The sequence below is a fragment of the Xenopus tropicalis genome, chromosome 2, assembly GCF_000004195.4.
Source record: "Xenopus tropicalis strain Nigerian chromosome 2, UCB_Xtro_10.0, whole genome shotgun sequence".
NCBI classification, from domain to species: domain Eukaryota; kingdom Metazoa; phylum Chordata; class Amphibia; order Anura; family Pipidae; genus Xenopus; species Xenopus tropicalis.
This window is the reverse complement of record NC_030678.2, coordinates 143,698,532-143,718,116: the sequence shown is the minus strand read 5'-3', so window position 1 is coordinate 143,718,116 and position 19,585 is coordinate 143,698,532. Positions and strand designations below refer to the sequence as shown.

At 38.2% G+C, this 19,585-nt stretch overlaps 1 protein-coding gene across 3 annotated transcripts in view; it reads right to left on the bottom strand.

Moving 5' to 3' along the window:
• col2a1 (collagen, type II, alpha 1) overlaps positions 1-4,030 on the bottom strand; it is a 48,074-nt gene extending 44,044 nt beyond the window's left edge. Inside the window, exons 1-2 of one of the 3 annotated variants that reach the window (XM_012956661.3) lie at positions 3,736-4,030; positions 332-541 (exon numbers count right to left, since the gene is read on the bottom strand). In XM_012956661.3, coding sequence (XP_012812115.1) covers positions 332-541; positions 3,736-3,832 — 307 coding nt within the window. In that variant the 5' untranslated portion in view covers positions 3,833-4,030. 3 annotated transcript variants of the gene reach the window in all.
• Between the last annotated feature and the right edge of the window lie 15,555 nt (positions 4,031-19,585).

Below are 19,585 nucleotides of genomic sequence, written 5' to 3'. Positions count from 1 at the left end.
TTAAAGCTTATACTTTGTGGTATGAAGCTTTAAATCAAATGAGCACATACAGTGTACACTCTTCTGATGTTATCCTTAAATTAAAGGTCTATAATATACTGTAAATATATATAGATATATATATATATATATAGACAGTGTATTTTCCCCAAAAATAATATAGTCTGCTAGAATTTTGTGCACTTCTATACTGGAGGCAGAAGAGTAAACAAGAGGTGCCCTTTTAATGTCCAGCAGTGACCTATGGATGCCCAGTCTGTTAGAGAAAGGTATTTCATCCATAGGTATGCCCAAGTAATTTATTTAAAATAGATAATAAATAAATTACGACCACTGGAGGTAGAAGATTGCTCAGTTGGGCAGATGGGGCAGCACTCTCCGAAGGGGATCTCAGCATTGGGGCAATCTTTGGGATCTTCGCAGATTATCTCATCGCAGAGAACATTCCCAGTGTCACAGACACAGATTTGGCAGGGCTCTGGTTTCCACACATCTTTATCACTATACCTCTGCCCATGCTGCACGCAGCTGCCTGTGGCCACTGTATCAGAGTGGGAAGGGTTAACATTGATAAGGAAGCAGAAAGGGGAAGCAAAGAAATAATAAAAAAACATCAGAAATTCATAAAATGTCCATACAAATAAATGTCCATCTTCTCCATGTGTTGCTATTTTGCACACAAAATTTACAATAGTTTTTGGTGTAGTGAAATTCTTAACCAGGTGGGGGCAGTGTTAAATAAAAGAGGCAAAGGTGATCTGGGTAAAGCTAGCGCAGGGAGTCTTGTAAGGAGGGTGTGAGTAGCTGGGGGCATTCATCCAGTATATATTGGCTGAGAGTTTAGGAAGTTGTAGTATAATATTACAACATGAACTATGGTGAATAGTTAATAACAGTCTCCCTGAGGTCATTAAAAGCTAGAGAATCTGCTTTTGAAATTAGACTCCCTAAGGTGTCTTCACTGTTTCTCATAAAGCAAATTAATAGGAAATAGTAAAGGCTAAAAAGGAGCATAATTGAATAAAATGCAGCTACTGGATGAAAAATCTGTACTTATCAAGAATGTTTGCTAAGATCAAACACTGGGAAGAATGGTACATACCAACTAGTTCTCACATTTGTTGAAAGGTAGGATGAGATTCTGTTAATAAAGGCTATTAGATAACAAAGGATGTCATATTAATCCATTGTGACCCAAGCAGTGATCTTGATTAGACCCTGCATCACTCCCGTTGGGTCCATGGCCCATGCTTGGGTAGCCCAGAGGACCCTTAATGAATGGGCCTTTTTGTAAAATACACAGAGGTCTCAATTCACATTTCACTGTCAGGGGCCAGTTTAAATAAACATGGGCAGCATTTCAACTCCATCTGGAAACCATTGCTGCCAATCCTCCCAGTGCAAATAAACCATCACAATACTGAATTGAAGCCTTTAAGCAAGGCCCTTCCATTTTAATCACCTTTATAAATACAGTGGATGGACCTCTAGACTTAATATGCGTACATTAAAAAGTTTTGAGCATTTCCTCATATCCCAGAGCAGTCTTCAACAATAACATACTTATAAGGTTTCCTCTATGAGTTTATAGAATTCCCATATGAGTATGTTTTCCTTTATTATTGCTTTCTCCTCAAGGGGGAATTATATAACATGCAAACCCTCAAGTTGACAGGTGCCACCCAAAATCTATTTTCTGCATCAGAGATGTCTAACCTTCTGTCCTCTAGCTAATAAACTACAACTCCCAGCATTCCTCGACAGCCAAGGACTGGTGGGGATTGTAGTTCAACAACAGTTCAAAGGCCATAGGTAAGCATGTCTATTTTCCAGTAATTGTATTAATGGTAAACTATGTATTTAGCAAGTATATGATTTAAGGCAGGGGGCTGTAACTTTTCAGCTATCTTAAAACTACAACTCCCAGAACCCTCTGAAAGCCCTGATTTAAGCTATGAAAAGCAATCTTTGACTGGAAACTATACAGACAGTAGATCAGCTGAGAGAGATTCCAGCCTGCTACTTGAGCATTTCACACATATTCCCCTTTCTACAGATGTGCAGTTCAGATTAAGAACGTTTTATGGAAAAGAATAGGTATTCCAATAAAAAAAAAACCTGGCAAATATTCAGAAAAAGATGCCTTTTCCATACTAGCAGTGCAATGGATTTACAGTCTGTAGTATGTGAAGGACTCGTAAAGGAATTTTTATTTTTTTCTCTAACCATTGGGACCTGCCCCAGCAAGTTGCACATTTTTCTCTAAAGAAAGAAAGCTTCCAGCATTTAACTAGAAGAATTGCCCAGACGGCTATGTAGCCAGGTGTTCTCTCATATATTCCATTCTTTTTTTGCCAGTTTTCTTTTTACTTTCTCTCCTTATTTTGTCATTTAAATACAACAATTACAACTGAAACAATACTGAAAGCAATAATAATAGAAACAATCTTGATGGCCATTAATTAGGATTTATATCACAGTGATAATGATTACTAATAAAGCATTAGGAAAAGGGGAAGAAAATGTTTTCTCTTTATTCACTTCTAGAGTATGAAGTGCTTCTGAGTTGCCATGGAAATAGGGCTTTCTGCCTAACTTATTGTAAAAGTGAGTCTATTTAAAGGAGCTCCTTGGAACAAATGGAAGCCCCCTAGAATGTTTTTCAACCTTCAGGTGGCCTCGTGGGAACGTTCCAATTCGGTTCTCCAAAGCTATCAGTTACCCAGGAATGCAGCTTCTGTTCTCCCCTTATACTAATAACACCTTACTTGCCATCCCCAGACGTGCAGGGCTGTGTTTTGTCTAAAAAGGGCAACAAAAACCTATTTTTAAGTCTCCTTTCCTTCACAATCAGTAAGAGCTAACATTTGCAGGCATGAGTTTAAACAGAAGGAACCTCAACTTCTAAAGTAAGTCAGTGTCATTAAACGCCTCTTTTATGGTTATTTCAGCTGTTCATAGAGGGGATAAGGTTTCACATCCCTACTGGAACAATACTCAGCAATAGCACCTACTGTACCACAATCATATTCAATGCATATCAATCCCCACAGTGTCTTATGCACTGGAGTAACTAGCAGGGCCATCTCACAATGAATTATTTAACCATTACATGCATTTACATTTCTGTTGTATAAACAATATCTCACTTGAGACCCTTTTGCTAAACTGCAATCACCTTCCGACAACTGGAGGTATAGAGTTGCAGTTCAGCTAAAGCTGAAGGGCCACACACTGTTCATTGGACAATAATATAATACAGATTTTTAAAGTCTGAATCTAAACTGGAAAGAAGTTGTTAATCAGATACTGTTCCATACAGGCAAAGTATTTGAGTGCTGCTGTTTTGCATGTAGCATTGTGGTCACTTTGGCCAGGGATCAGAACATTATCTGAATAAACCCCCAGTTCCGTAGCCCAAGTGAAGTTTGCAGCACAGATGCCAAGTTCCCAAAGTGCAGTGCACTGGATGCTCTCACTACCCAGGATGCAGAAGACTTGAATGGATCAGTCTCCGACACAGAGATTACCGATGCATTTACACACTTTGACCTGTTACCACTTGCCCCATTCACATTTATATCATTTTGGATGTTATATTCCCTCTTTTTTCCCTTTAACCAGCTGAAAGGCTTAACCTTTGCAGTGCTGTTAACCTTTCCCCAGGCTGATTTCAGGTTCCTCTCAGCAAGTGCATACAAATAATGCAAAAACTTTAAAGAAATGGCAACTTACGGACATCTTCTTCATCTTGGCATCGTACAACCGCTAATAAAATGACTTGTGTGGCTGCGAACAGCACTAGAGTCCTTGAATCCACAAAGCTAAACATGTCTAAATATTAGACATGCAGAATCTTTGTGGGGAAAAATGTGAAGAGAAGGGGAGAAGGAGGATGGCTGTCTCCAATAGTTATCTTGTCTTCATGCAGCCGATTTCTTGGGAAAAGAAGGAGAATCCAGTACCAGGCCCCAGCAGAAACTTAGTACTAACTGCTCTGGGCCAAGGTACTGAAGTTATACTCCTGTGTGGGTTGAAGTCAACGTATATGCCCACATCTTAGTCCTCCCCTGCCCCCAGCAGAGCTGAAATCTGAGCCCCTCCACTCCTCTCTGCCCTCTCCCCATCCCACCAAACCCCTCCTTTCTTGCAGGGACCCTTTCCCTTGCTTGCCACTTTCTGTCCCCTTCTGCCTCCCTCCCACTGTCCCAAACCCTCCTGCTCTCTCTCTTCCCTCCTTCGCCCCCCTCACCTAAACTCTCTCATTCCTCTGTCAAAAAAAAAAAGTGCTACCATTTAGAGAGAGGCAGGAAAAAAACTGCAATTTGTTAAAGCAGGTCTCTTTTCTACAGTGAGCTTGCAGGAAAGTTTTCCTTGGGAGCTCTGCTAAAGTAGAAAAGTTTAGCTATGTGAGAGCTGATCTGGGGAGGTCTCCCAGGTTCATACGGTTCTTGTGATTTTCTGGCTGTGGATCGAAACGCCTTTCGCTCAGTGCCACCTGGAATATGGCACATTTAAAAGGCTCAGGGCAAAGTATGTGTGTTTTCAGTTTTCTAACCCATTTTGCTTTCTGGTGCATTTTAACCACTTTTGGCAACTAGGGACTGAACCTGTAAGATCCATCCAATTGCCTTGCTATGTGTCTGTATTCTGCTTCTGTATGTGTACTTCAATCTGGCATGGATTATTCATCTAACTCTTAACACAGAAACTAACTCATAACTGCAGCTGATTTTCTATCTATCTATCTATCTATCTATCTATCTATCTATCTATCTATCTTTCTTTCTTTCTTTCTTTCTGTCTCTCTGAATCTGCATCTATATCTATCTCTCACAGTGTTATAGGCATGTATGCATGTCTGTCTGCCTATCATAATTACATCAGCATTATTATTGAGAATTTATTATCCAATTATCTATGTATCTCTTTGCCTATCCACCCATCCATTCATCTCTCTCATTTTCTTTCATCATCTATATCTATTCATTCAGGCATCTATCCTAGAACATAATCTAGCAATCTATCTATCTATCTATCTATCTATCATCTATCTGTCTATCTATTTTTTTATCTGTCTATCTATCTATCCATCTATCTATCTATCTATCTATCTATCTATCTATCTATCTATCCATCTATCTATCTATCTATCTATCTATCCATCTATCTATCTATCTATCTATCTATCTATCTATTTTTCCATCTATCTATCTATCCATCTATCTATCCTTCTCTATGTGTATGTATGTGTGTCTTGCCATCTTTCAGATTCTCCCTCTGTCCTACAAACTACTATGAGTCTATCTACTTCTCTATTTTCTGTCTGTTTTCTTTAGCTTTCCCTTTTCTCAGCTGGTGCTTCTGTCAGTCTTCTCTGTCTGTCTCTCTGTAATCAGGATACATTTAGCAGTGGCAGACCTAATATTGCTCAGCTTGTAGCAAATGCATGTACAGCTGATGGCTAATACAAGTAACATGGCAAAGCAGAAGGACTTTTCATTAATGCAATCACAAGAATGTGTAACTGTTTTCTCTTTCTGAGCAGAGCTGAATGATCTTTCTATTACAACCGTATGTTAAAGCTAGGAATTAGTTTTCAGACTGATGTCAGTCTGGCCAGGTGGTCCTATTCAGTGGGATCTGTGGGACTAACTCTTTTGGGCTCTAAGTGCTGGAAGGGAGGGTCAGAAATCAGATTTGATCTAGCAAAGTCAGTTCTGCTGTGAGCTTTTTGCAGCATTATTTGAATTAATCAATATTACTCATTTGCCAATATTACTCATTTATGTTTTTGGGAATATAAGATTTAATAATGGGAAATTACATTTTCTATAATAGTGCAATGTTGTATTGAATGCAGCATATGGCTAAATATTACATTTTTGTTCTTTTATTTTCTATACAAAATGTCATTCTGTTTTATTTGTATTTATTTCATATTTTATCAAAATAAATCTTTTTTGTCTTCTTCGGGGTAACATTGTATTTGTGGTGCCAAATAGAACTGATACATTGCAGATATACATGCCCTTTGATAATTTATGTATGATTTCAAATAAATGTATCCATTGTTACTAAACCAAAGTTAATGAACTATTTATTCTGTGCACCTCAGTTGATTGATATTCCAAGGCACATTTAATTCTATGGTTTAATAAGCATTTAATTGGGCAATTACTTTAAATATTAGCACCAACATTTTTGGGTGGTGGCACAGATGAACAGAAAAGAACCATTTTCAAAGTGCTGATTTTCTGTCCTTTTAGTTGCTTTTCCTATTACTCGTTTATTAGTTAAATATACCAAATGGGTGTCACAAGTTCTAGCCAATTAAAATAAGAGCTGTTCAGCCAATCACTTTTCACATGAGAGGTTCAGAGGCAGCATTGTTTTGACAGGTCTGCATGATATGAGTGGATTTTGAGATGTTTTTAGTGAGGTTCTTTAGACATCTGATGTTCTCATATTTTAATTAAGATTAAAACAATAATTGCTTTGAAATTTATTGAAGTATAAAGAGGTGTTGCTGATTATTTTAGCATCCAATATATTAAACCTGAACTTATTAACTTATATTTCATCTTTCATTAAATTAGGATGACTAAATTCAGTTAGCAAGAGCAATGAAGAGAAGCACAATTTCCACTAGAAATGGGCAAACTTCAGCTGCTGAAGATCTACAAATTTGAGCATCTTTAGAGCCCAGCAGGCAGGGGGGGTTTAAGCAATCCAGTGCCACCAATTTCATTCCTATTTCCAGTACTAGTTTTCATTTTAACTACCCACTGGCGATGAATCATGGAAATCAGGAAATCAGCCATTTAGGGCTGCAGTGCAGATGTTACAGCAAATGCCCTTGTATGAAGTTCCTGTTCCATCCTCAGGGAAGCTTTGCACACCTCTGCTCTAGGGAATAACATTGCACTTAGTGAGAGGCAGTTAGAGTGTGAATAATCCCATTGTATCTAGTTTTGCACTCTGCTGTGCAAGTATAAGGCTATCAGTGTAAATGCTATATCATGGGTGCTGGTGAGTCCAGCTGCACAGTGGATTATTCATTCACCTATGCTTGCTCCATATTCATCCTTCTGCACAGATATAATGAGGGCAGTCTCACCAGGGACAAGCTATTATGGAAATGGTCATGTACTGCTCTCTCTCTCTCAAACATATTTTCTTATTTCCTCTAATATCAAGCAAAACTTAATTTCCATTTATCAGAAAATAAAATGAACCTTGTATGGTGGAGTGAGAAATGGGATCTTGCCTACTTTAACTCTGCCTTAGTGAATGGCAAGTAGCCTATAAACGCGACCATTACTTGCCATTCACAAGGGCAGGGTGTGGCTGTGGTTAGGGGCTGTCTTTGGAAGCTTCCTTTCCTGGTCAAACAACCAGAGCCCCGAAGACCTGAAGTCTTTTTCAAGAAAGCAAGAACATGTGCAGTGCACCAGAATGAATGTAAAATTGTGCGCCATTTAATGCTATTCACGCAGGTTTTCTTTGCTCCCAGACACATACCTTACTAATTCTGCACATGTTCGGTCTGATCAGATGAATGGGGCACAAGTGCTAAGTACAGGGAGTAATGGACTGAAGGGAACCCTGGAATTAACAACTGCCTTGAGTTAGCTCTATTTCCAGGGCACTGGTAGCATTTGGCACCAACTAAATGTGTCTACACTGGTAAATCCTGTGTGGTGCACACTATTCAGCAGGTTCCCACAATAATGCTGGAATTCTGTAAAATGCACAGCTCTGTTGCTCGAAAACATGGAGAATGGGTCCAAATTTTGCACTGGTTTAGTAAATAAGGCCTCTAATTTTTAAATTCCCTTTAAAATCCTTCACAATTGTACATTAGCATTATAAACCTTGCTAAGCATCCAGAGTTGATTTCATTTCTTTTCTCATGCTTGGGCTCCATTAGAGCATACTGTCTTTGTTTGCATAAGGCCACATCTCAAAATGGAAGCTGTCATTGTTTGTAGTAGTGCACTTAACAGAAAAAAACTGCTAGTGTGTTTCAGTCTTCTATAAAGAAACCATAAACGGTAGGACTTTCACCTTACATTAAAAGCCTAACTAACCCCAAATTCCACTCTGTTTAACCCAAAGGTGGTCTTCTAGAAGTATCTAGCACAGAAAGTTGGCATTCTCCTAATGTCTCACCATAACTGAACTTCAGCTTGGCCCATCACCCTTTGGGAACACCCCACCACAATTTGGGAAAACATTGGAAATTTTTTTTACAGACAACTCACAGTTTATTCCTGTTTAACCAGAACAGCTGATTTATTGGCATCTGCCTATACAGGACTTACTCTTTCATAAGGTTTCAGCCATTATTTGTGTCATTTACTCCATACAAAACACAGATATTGAACTCCCATTCAATTTTCCTCAGAACTCTAAAAACTAATTCCACAAGGAACTCTTCACCTACTTCCTACTTACTGCTTCCTGGGCAGAGAGCTCGCCCCCAGCCCCTCCTGTTTCCCCAGGTGGTCAGAGCATTTGGTCTGGCTGCCCCAGCCTGATTCAATACCTCTATATTCATCTGCTGTGTTTCATAGAGAATTCTGGGAAAAACATACCCCCCTACCTTTACAGTTCTTCCCGTCACTGTATCACATTATAGATACTGTATCACATTATAGATACAGTATATATATATACTATATTTTGGGGGGTTTACCCCTCAAATTGACTCAAACAAACATGTTCACTTTGCCTAATGAAACTAGTGCAATTGAAAAAGGTCCCAAAAGGGACCGAAACGTCGGTTGTACATGCAATTATAATACACAAGAGATTTTTTGAAATACAAAGACCCTTGGTGCTGGCTGTTTTATTTTGATACTTATATATTTATATATATATATTTCACTGTGACAAGATTCTTTAATAGGTCTGTTGGTTAAGTATTCATTTCAGGGGTATAGTTTTCTATTAATGTGGTGAGTTTACTCCCTAGGCCCCATTTAAAAAGCCATATAGACATTGATACAATTTGCAAATTAAACAAAACAACTTTTAATCTGATATGGTAAAAAAGTCTGTTTGCATAAATGTAATTTCACTGTTGCTGACAGCCATGTTCAACTCTTATCCACACATTTCCCTGCCGAATAAAGCTTTGTGATCAAAAAGTAGATTTATTCTCTATTAAGAGTCTAATTGAATTAGGCCTTAAGTGACTGTGATATTTAGCGGAGGGGGCTTAGTGCCCATAGTGCCCACTATATAATTCCATCACCAGGTCATTGCATAATGAACAATACACTTTATTGTGTACCTTCACAGCAAAATCATTGTGTTGCATTAGTGGGTTATGTCATTGTATGTCTCTGTGACTTTTTGCGATGAAATAACTAATGGACTATTTCATTTTCCAGTGTCCTATTCTAACTATTCAATGAAAGGCTCGTCCTGAAATGTCAAATGGTTTCCCATTGTAACCAGATTACACTACTCACAATGAGAACAACATAATCACAGTACCCTTTTATATCAGATGCATCCAAAAAAAATTGCCGGAACAACTGCAGTAGTAACAGATACCACTTTTCCTGCAAAGAGATATAAATTCTTCAAACTAACACTATTAAAAGGGTATGTTATTTACAGATTGGATTTAATATATGACAGTCAAACAAGTGTTTTCTAGAACATTTAGTTCATTCATAACAGAAACAGTGTTTTTGCCACTTTTTCCTTGTATTTGGGATGACTTTATCACAACATGGTTCAGCCCATACAACATGGTTCATTCAAGGCATCCAGGTACATCTCACAAAGTGTAAATAAGAGTTTGTGAGGGAAATCCTGGAAGAGGAAGAGGATGAACTTTGTATTTTGTGTCAAACATCTCTGATAAAGTGGTAAAATGAATTTGTTTACACCTGATTGCTGAATAAAGTTGGTTGAATTACTATGGTTGATTCCCCCTCAATGCCCCATTAACTGCTGCTTGGGGGTTACATTGCAGTTATGAATGTTACCAAATTCTGTTACCAAATTATTTCCACAGTCTCTGGTGGAGATTAAACAAGTCGATCTCTACCCAATATGGGAGTCAACAATTAGATTACACACCGGACCTATGTAGCCCTGTTGGATGTGACACGTTGATGTATTCCTTGCCCAACAAGATTCTCAAACCTGCCTGATAAAAGTTGCCCGACTTGCAGCCAGATATTAACCAGACAAACCAGTAGCATAACTACTCTGCGAGGGTTCCCGCACAAAATAATCTTTGGAGGGGCAAAGCCTACCCGAGTGCCAGGATTTATATGCAACAATAGAGGAAGCCAGCCCTCGTGGTCTGGGCCCCCTGGCCCCCAGGCCTCTCTATTGTTACACCATTGGGACAAGGTTTTCCTGACTTAGATTGATGGGGCCAAATCAACTTTTCAGCTGATGCATGGGCATCTTAATTTAGAATTGCCCTTTTAGCATGCAGGTTTTGAGCATACTGTTGTAACTCTGATGCACAATGTTGTTTGTATATATATTATCATCTATATAGTACTTATAGTGATGTGGGGGTCAGGAAAAATTCAACCCGCACTCGACCCTAACCTGCAAAATCTTAACCTGCACCCAAATCTAACGCACAAAACAATGCCTTGGTAGGACCCCCACCCAACCTGTGCCTGTGTCTTTCTACTCTGTATGCTACTTCTGCACACGCCTTAGGTTCCAAGACAAGGAAGAGTGTACTTCCCCAGTTTGATCTGCACCCAACCCGAACCCGCAATGTTCGCCCAAATTTCAACTCTAACCTGCCTGACTTAAGGGTAAGCCAATGGGTCCCACGGGTTACGGGTCAACCCACACATTTCTAATTACTTGCATACACAGTGCTGCACATTAAAACAAAACATTAATAGGATAAAACAGGGAGCATAAACTACACATAAATACATGTAATATTTGCTATTACTTTATAATCAGCAGAAACTGACCCTTCACTAGTAAAATCGAGACCTTTTCCTAATGTAATAGAAATGATCTCTGCGTGTGCCATAGTTCTTTGCAAGTGCATGTAGCCTTTAAAGATCCATCTCTCATACAATATCAGACAAATTAGCATTAACTATATTATCGGTGTCCAGATTTGTTTAGTGTTACCTGTTAACAATACTTCCTACAGATTGGCCTGATTTAGATATCAGACTCACAGATGCATAAATTCTTGACTGAGATTACATTTCCTCTGGCCCTAATATTACTGGCTTATATTTATCTAACTGATCCTCGTATCAGCCAAGGAAATGCGATCTGTAAGATTTTGTTATATTGCATAACTAAGCCAAATGCTTCTGCCAGGTGTAAGTGAGAAAAGGGAAACTTTCCCCTGTTCTGCTACTTTTTATCAGATTGCTGCCTTCATTCTTCAGACACTTGCTATTTATATCAAGTTGAGTCAAAGTTGCTCAGACAGCGAAGCCAGCCATACTTGTCAGATGCACTTGTCATTTTGGTGAGGTCTGAATGAACTCTGCAGGCCAAACCTTTTTGACTCATGGTTTAAAATGTTGCTCTAGAACTTGGAGTCCAAAATGATCACAATTGTGGTTCCACATTTATACTATGAAGTCAATGTAAACAAAATATTAAAGCAATGTTTACAAATACATGGAACTTTCATTTTGGTACATGCATCTCTTATCCAGAACCCCGATATCCAGAAAACTCCAAATTACAGGAAGGTCATCTGATTCCATTTTAGGTAAATTCTATTTTTTTAATGGTTTCCCTTTTCAGTTTGATAATAAAACAATCCCTTTTTTAGTGTTCATAAGTTAGATGGCCCAAGGTAGTTTATTAGTGATTGGACCAGGATTGTGAGGTGGTATGTCACACATGCTTACTATTATCCGCCATTCTCTTTCTTAGCCTTGGTGGAGGGCACAGAGATGCTCCTTTATACCATATGCCACTATTATCAGCCTGGGTAGGACAACAGGTGATGAAAAAGTAAATAATGGGATATGACTCAGTAAGGGTGATAGGAAACTTGGGGAATAGATGAAAAAAAGTTAAAATAAGAGCAGCGTAATTATTTAAATTGGGTAACAAAGGAAAATTATATACCAAAGATAACTGACCTACATTTTGCTGTATTCTCTTATTCAGTGTTCCTCATGTTCCTTGGGAATTTTTGATCCAAGTTTTAAACAGGTATGGGATACCTTATCCAGAATATTTAAAAAAAAAATGATTTCCTTTTATGGTGGCAAAACAATCCTGTTGGGTTTGCTCTTAGTAGCCTTAGGGTATGGTGATCCAAATTATGGAACAATTCCTCATCTGGAAAACCACAGATTCCAAGAATTCCAGAAAGAAGATCCTATACCTATATTAGGTTTGATAAATGGATCACATTGCATGATTGTCAAATCACCTGACTCACACTGCCGTAGAATAAGTTTTGACTGCATTCTGATGCAGACTTTCAGACTTTATTATCCTTTATTTATATAGTCCCTCACTCAGTTACCCCTACAATCAGGTCCCTATCACATACACAGACTATGGTCAGATTTATCAAAAGCTGTTTAAACTTCTTATATGTTTTTGGGATATAGGAAAAAACCACAGTACTTAGTGGAAACCCACGTAAGCATGTGGAGAATGAAGAATCACCTTTCAGAGACCTGGCTGAAATCAGAGCTCAGAATCCAACACTGCAAGGCACTAATGCTACCCATTGTTGCTTACTGCCAATTTCAATAAATGGATACTAAATCCTTTTAGTATGCTCCTCTATGGTGGGTGCTCTTCCCTTGACTGTGTTTGGATATAATGTAAATTGGCTCTACTAGATCAGCTGGATATTTAAAATATCTATCTCTATATATGATGTTATAGGTTGCATTTGACAGCAGGTGTTATACCAGTCATTCTGCCATAGACATTTGCAAAAGACAATGACTTGACATTCAGCAAATGTCCACTTGGCTGGTCTAGAAGAGAAGCAGCTTAATGCACACGCACTTCTTAATGTGGTGGTTCAACTTTAAGATAACTTTTAATATGTTATAAAATATCTTATTCCTAGCAACTTTACAATGGGTCTTTATTATTTATTTTGTATAGTTTTTTTAATTATTTACCATCTTTCAAGCTTACAAATGGGGGTCACTGACTTTATCATACTATTTTATTACATATGTTTTAGTAAAATATTAGTTTTAAATGCATGAACATTTAAAAGTAACATTCTTATTATTTTCATTCCATAAAAGAATCAACGTTTCTAAACAGGAATTTGGAAAGACTTTGAACTATCTGTAACACTGAATCTCGAAAAAGCAATTAACATTTTTTTTGTAATACAGTTATAAGTTAAAACGTCACATTTGGCATATTCCCTATGCCGTTTTTAAAAAGTTGACATTTCTGCACACCCACTGCTTATAGCCTTCATAGGTACCCTGGTTGGGAATAGTAGAATTGGCTGAAAGGTGGGAGCATGCACGTTGCCTGAGAGAACAGATGAAGGCTGATTTATTCATTTTTCAAGATTGTATTTTGCCATGATTCTGTGATCACATTTGTTTTCTTGTCAATCTCATCTTTTCTACAAAAATTGAAAAACAAATTACATTTTGCAGCTTAAAACCTGCTTGGTTTTAGACAGGGAAAATAATGTGAAATGGAGCAATAAGATGTGTCGGCCAGCTTAAGGCATGCTGTCAGCACCTTTCATTTGCGGGGCATACATATATGTGGCAGTCCACATATATCCCATGCACACACACATGCATTAGAACCAGGGTGCCCCCACCAAACATATCACTGGCTCAGAGCCAAACTTCCATCTTTAGAAGTGCAGAGTCGCACAGTTGGGTTGGCAGCCACCGCACTTATAGTTCCAGGTTCCGCTGCAGTGATCAGTGAACAGGAGCATGCATAATGGGCCTGTATTAGGAGTCAACTGTCATGCTCCTGGTCATTGAACACCACTGTGAAATAACACAGCCAAACACAGTAACTACCAAGCCGGCAATGCAGAGCTGCAGAGTTAATGGAACAGATATGTTTGGGGCTATGGACATGATGCCTGTGGGGGTTAGTTTATCTTTGAATGAGCATACACTTTGCACAAGTACAAACCAAGCGACCATATGCTTCCCTTGGTGTGATTGTTTTACTGGTGGTCTTTCCATGTGCTATTTTAGCTTTAACTCCCCCACCTTGATGTCTGGAAAGGATTTCAATTCACATATGTTCTATTCAATGTCTACGCTGCTTTCAGTGTGTTTACTTTCTCACTTTTTGTTTTCTCAGTTGCTTCTATACCTTCCAGTATTTTAGCTCTTATACACCCATAACAAGGCAACCAGCACTGCCTACAGCAAATCTTATTTTCTTACCCTCCCGGCCTTATTTGCTAGTTAAATGATATGCCTGCTACATCTTGAAATCCCAATATTATTCTCACACTCAAATAACTTCATATAATTCATTGGTAAATCTATCTTATTTTACTGTTATTGAATCATGAACAATATAAACACAGAGAAGCAGAGTGTTGTTATGTTCCCTGTGGTATATCTCACAGGACTGTAGTACAAGAATAGTATGTAGCCTGCAGCTATAAATAATTGTTTTTAAATTCCCATCCAAATGTATTTAACATTTAAATAAATTACTTTCCAGCTAAATAATCAAATAATTTTCTATTTCTTCAGATAACATGGAATGAAATGTTAAGGAGAAACTTAACCATTATACCATACTGTACATATTTATATTATTATAAGTTAGCTAGCTTTCTTCAAGACATTGGTATTGGTGATCCATGGACAAGCCTTCTCTGCTGAAATGGAAGGTGAAGTTGACCCATAAGATGCCCTCCACAATGTCATTGAATATGTGCATCCTAACAGTATTAGTTTTTCTAAAACTACCACCATCAGCTAGATTAGTGAATAAAAAAATCTAATACACACAGATAAACAAGAAACTAATAAACATACTTTCTTGAAACATACTTTCAAGACTCCTATTCAACTCACAACTCACAAGCCATCACTCAAGCACTTTTCCTCTTGAAATAGCCCTATCTGCTTTTTGAATAGTTCTGTTTAAGAAGCGTCAATTGTGGAAGGCACCCTATGGCAGGCTGGCTGGCCTGCGCCCTCTGGTACTGCCTAATTCTGTACAAAGGTGCTCATTCTTGCACTTCTGCATGTGGGGATCTCACATGACCTCTACAGTGCTGTATATGTAATATTGAACGCCCTGGTGTTAAATATAAGGCTATGAACTATAAAATATTTCTTTGCTGGAGCAAGGGAGTACTATACCTTATAATATAATACATAAGATTTTTTGGTATGCGCATCTGTGGGGGGAAGAGGGCATATGATACAGAGGTTCAAAGGGAAATCAAGGTAAGATAGGTTGAGGGGTTGCCTCCAAAACCGAAATTGTCAACACAAAACCCAAATTAGCCTACAAAGTGATAACCTCCAGTGGTTTAGGTATATTCAATATGCAATTTATTGTTAAAGTTCACCTACTATCCACTCTGCAGTGGTTTAGGTGACATCGCTGCACACATCAAAAAGCCATCTATTGGCTTGCCTGTCCCTTAAATGAATGTTAGTTTAGGTATCCCCAGCAGAAATATGCATCAGAGAGAGATAGTAAAATATATCATTGTACTTGTAACACTCTGGCCCTGGCAAATGAAAAATGAGAGAATATTTTCATTTTATATTTGCAGTTGTTATGTAGTTTATAATTTGATTATACAGGTATAGCATTAGTTTGTCTTTAAAATCTTTTCATGAACCTGCTCTCATGCTGAAAAGCAACAGTTATACTTGTTTCTTATAAATGACGCCCTCCTTTACCTTTTGCCTTTAATATGTGTAGGGTCAAAAGATATATCCCTGGGCTAGTAAATTTTATAGCCCTTAAAATGTCTTCTGTGCAACCCACTGTTTGGGTTATCTTTATATTGAACTACATTTGGGTATTCGCCAATCTTGTTCCATTACCCCATCAAGGTTCCACCTGTTGGCAATGAGGTCTCTGAACTACAAATGCACTAAATACACCTCTATGTTACATGTCCCAGATATCTATGTACAACCTATTGTAATTCTTACTGCAGATAGAGGTTTTCAGCTTTAAAAATAAATCACAGTAATAGGTATAAAGTAAAGTAAAACTGAAATGTACAAGTCACATAAAAAGCATTGTTGTGAAAGCTAGCAGATGGTTTGCATAACCCAAACTTATGTAACATTGGCAATAAACACTAAATAAATGCCTGTAACTGCAAATAGCGTGGCAGTTAGAGCCTTGTTAAAAAATATTTTAAATAATAGATACCAATAAAGAGAATAGAAATGTGATGTAAAGTTTATATCACTGGGGGTGCTAAAAGATTATGCACCCCCCCCCCACTGAAATAGATTGCTTTTTTTTTTCAAAAGGCTGGTGCTCCTGTTGGGAGAAAACTGCACTGGCATGTGGAAAAACCTCACTTAGTGCTCTGCCAGCATTTTACTTACCTTTCCTACCAGCATCCCAGGTGTCCTCTGCAAAAATCCATGTTTGCGAACGTGCAGTAGAGTAAACCCAGCAGATCTACACTACTGCGCATGAGCAGAATGCCAACCGCTAAACAATAGATAATCAAAGGCACAGAGATGCCTGTTAGCTTTTCCATAGGCTAGTGCAGTTTTCTCCTAAAAGGGGCATGGGCTCAATGAAAAGTTACGCCATCTGTTTCATTGCTGGGGTGCCTAACATTTTGGCACCCCCCAGTAAAATAGAGTTTACATGTCCTTTCATGTAAACCGAAGCCCATTGAGCAACTTTCTGAAAACTGAAATGTGTAGATAGCACACAAGTAAGGGAGGACATGAGATTTCTCCGTTTTCTTAGCTTGCACTTTGCTATTAAAAACTAAGCCCCAAGGTGATTTTGATACCCAGAACTATTTACCCACAACTTCACTCCTATATATCAAAAGATCTCTGTGTCTTAGAGATTTGCTCCTATAGACATAGGTTGTGATAAAATGGACCCAGTGTTTCACTTACTGATGCCACTAATTAAAGGTACTTGTGCCCAAACACAACGCTTGCACTTCTCATAGTTGTGCTAAGTGCCATTGCAGTCCATCCTGCCTCATCGTGTGCAAGTAAGCCTATCCACGCTGAAAAAAAACCCTGGCTATAACGTCACCATGAATGTGTCCCAGAGTTCCCACAGTGGGCTGTAACTCAATACACACTCATTTGCTTTGTTCGTTTTGACACACGGATAACCGACAACAAGGTGAACTGTATTTTCATGGGGAGTTATTTTATGCTCTCTTGTAACATTACATTTTATATGGTCCTGCAAGATCTGAGGGAATAAAGGGAACCAAGTAACATGTTGATGTACATAAAGAGAAGAAGCAATGGCCTATGGGCCAAGAGACAGCATGTTTGATTGACCTTATATCAAGTAACTCTTTAAAATCTCTTATACAGGTTTTCGTTTAACATAGATATCTGAAAATGTTTGAAGAAAAGAGAAGCACAGCCTACAATAAAAAATTATCAAACTGAGATGCAGTGGGTAATTTTTATCCAGCTATATGAATAGGGAATGAAATCTTTAAAAAAAAAAAACAGGCTATAGACTGTCTGGGACACAGATCATTAAACATTCACAACAGTTTTGTCAATGTGCAACATTCCCCTCTGACTCCCATTGCCTTATATCATCTCACTGGCTATCTATTACATGTCAGGTTCTTAGACCCATCCACTGGATCCTTCTCAGATTACCCTGATCTCCTGGTCATGCTCTGTGATCATATGTAGGGTTTCTACACCAGTCGTTTCTATTGATTTCTCAAGAATTGAGAAGTCTTATGAAGTTTTTTTTTAACTGTAATTTATGTAAATTATAAATCTTATTCCTGATTAGTTTACATAATATATACATACATAATATATATACTCTCCCAATATCGGCACTCGCCACAATACAAAGCAATAGCCAGGTGCTAACCTCCACAACTTATATCAATCCTTAGAAAGCACTCATGGCAGAAGGATGTATAAAATCAATTCTTTTTCTTCAAACATAATGTCTACGTGTTTCGATCCATATAGGATATATATATATATTCATTTTGGAGGGTTTTTCAATGAAATTTGAAATTTTACCAAACTCAAATGTTTGCTTATTTATTAAAAAATTCAAAAATAAAAAACTTGAAATATATTAAAACTTTTAAAAAAAAGTTGAATGCATTATCCTCATCATTTTCAGTGGATCTACAAAAGAGTAGGCAGTAGGCTAGTTAGATAATATAGAGTACCTATAGATTTGTTATACACATCATTTACTGTTGTTATCTAATTCATAAGTTAGAGTTTCATAGCACAGAACGTTTAGGGCATCTTAGTACTAAGTATTAAAAAAATATTACTTTCTTTGCTCTTGTGGGTTGATGTAATAAAAAAGTGCAAAGTCTGCCCAGGTCTTGTAATCCATAGCAACCAATTAGATGTTTGCCCTGGTGTATTAAAGGAGAAGGAAAGTTTGAAATCACTGGGGGTACCAAAAGTTATGCACCCCCCCCTCCAGTGATTGTATTTACTTACCTGATATCCCCTCCCAGCAAGCACCACAGAGCGATTATCCTCCTGCTTCTTACACGTGGGTGTGCATGCGCATTAAAGTGAAAAGTGAAAAAAACTGCCATTTTCAATTTACTGCACTTGCTTAATCCAAGTAGAAGAAGAGAATCGTTCAGTGATGCTTACTGAGAAGAACCCTGGCAGTTTTCTTCTAACAGAAGCACTGGCTCAGGGTATTGGGTAACTAAATACAATCACCTTTCCTTCTTCTTTAACCCATAGTAACCAATTAGATGTGGCCAAAAATGCAACCTGTTGCTTTTTAAAAGGGATAAACGTTGCACATTATGTTACATAGCCGCCGTATTTATTACAGCACTCCAGCCCAATTCTGGGTTCACCCTCCTGATTTAGGAGGGTGTTCTCTGTTTAGGCCTCCATTCAGGATACAGGCCACTATACCATTGCTTCTCTTACAATAAGCTCAGTGTAGGAGAACACCTGTGCTGGTATAGTTCTCTGGTATTTTTCTATAAAGTCTAGGGAGTGGCCGCTGCTATGAAGAGTTGCTTTTACAGCCTTAATAGGCTATCCATACCTCAAACACACCACCTGAATACTCAAACACATCCACTGCTACTTGGCTGAAGGATAGATTACAAAGTGGTAGTAAATAGAACATTTTCTAATTGTGCCAGTGTGGTTAGTGGAGTACCGCAGGGGTCAGTCCTTGGCCCTTTGCTTTTTAACTTGTTAATTAATGACCTGGAGGGGGCATAGAGAGTACTGTTTCTATTTTTCATGCAGGATGCTGCCGCTTTGCAGAGCGATTTGACAAAACTGGAAAACTAGGCAGCAAACTGGAAAATGAGGTTCAATGTGGACAAGTGCAAAGTTATGCACTTTGGTAGAAATAGTATAAATGCAAGTTCTACACTAAATAGTAGAGTTTTGGGAAGATTCTTAAT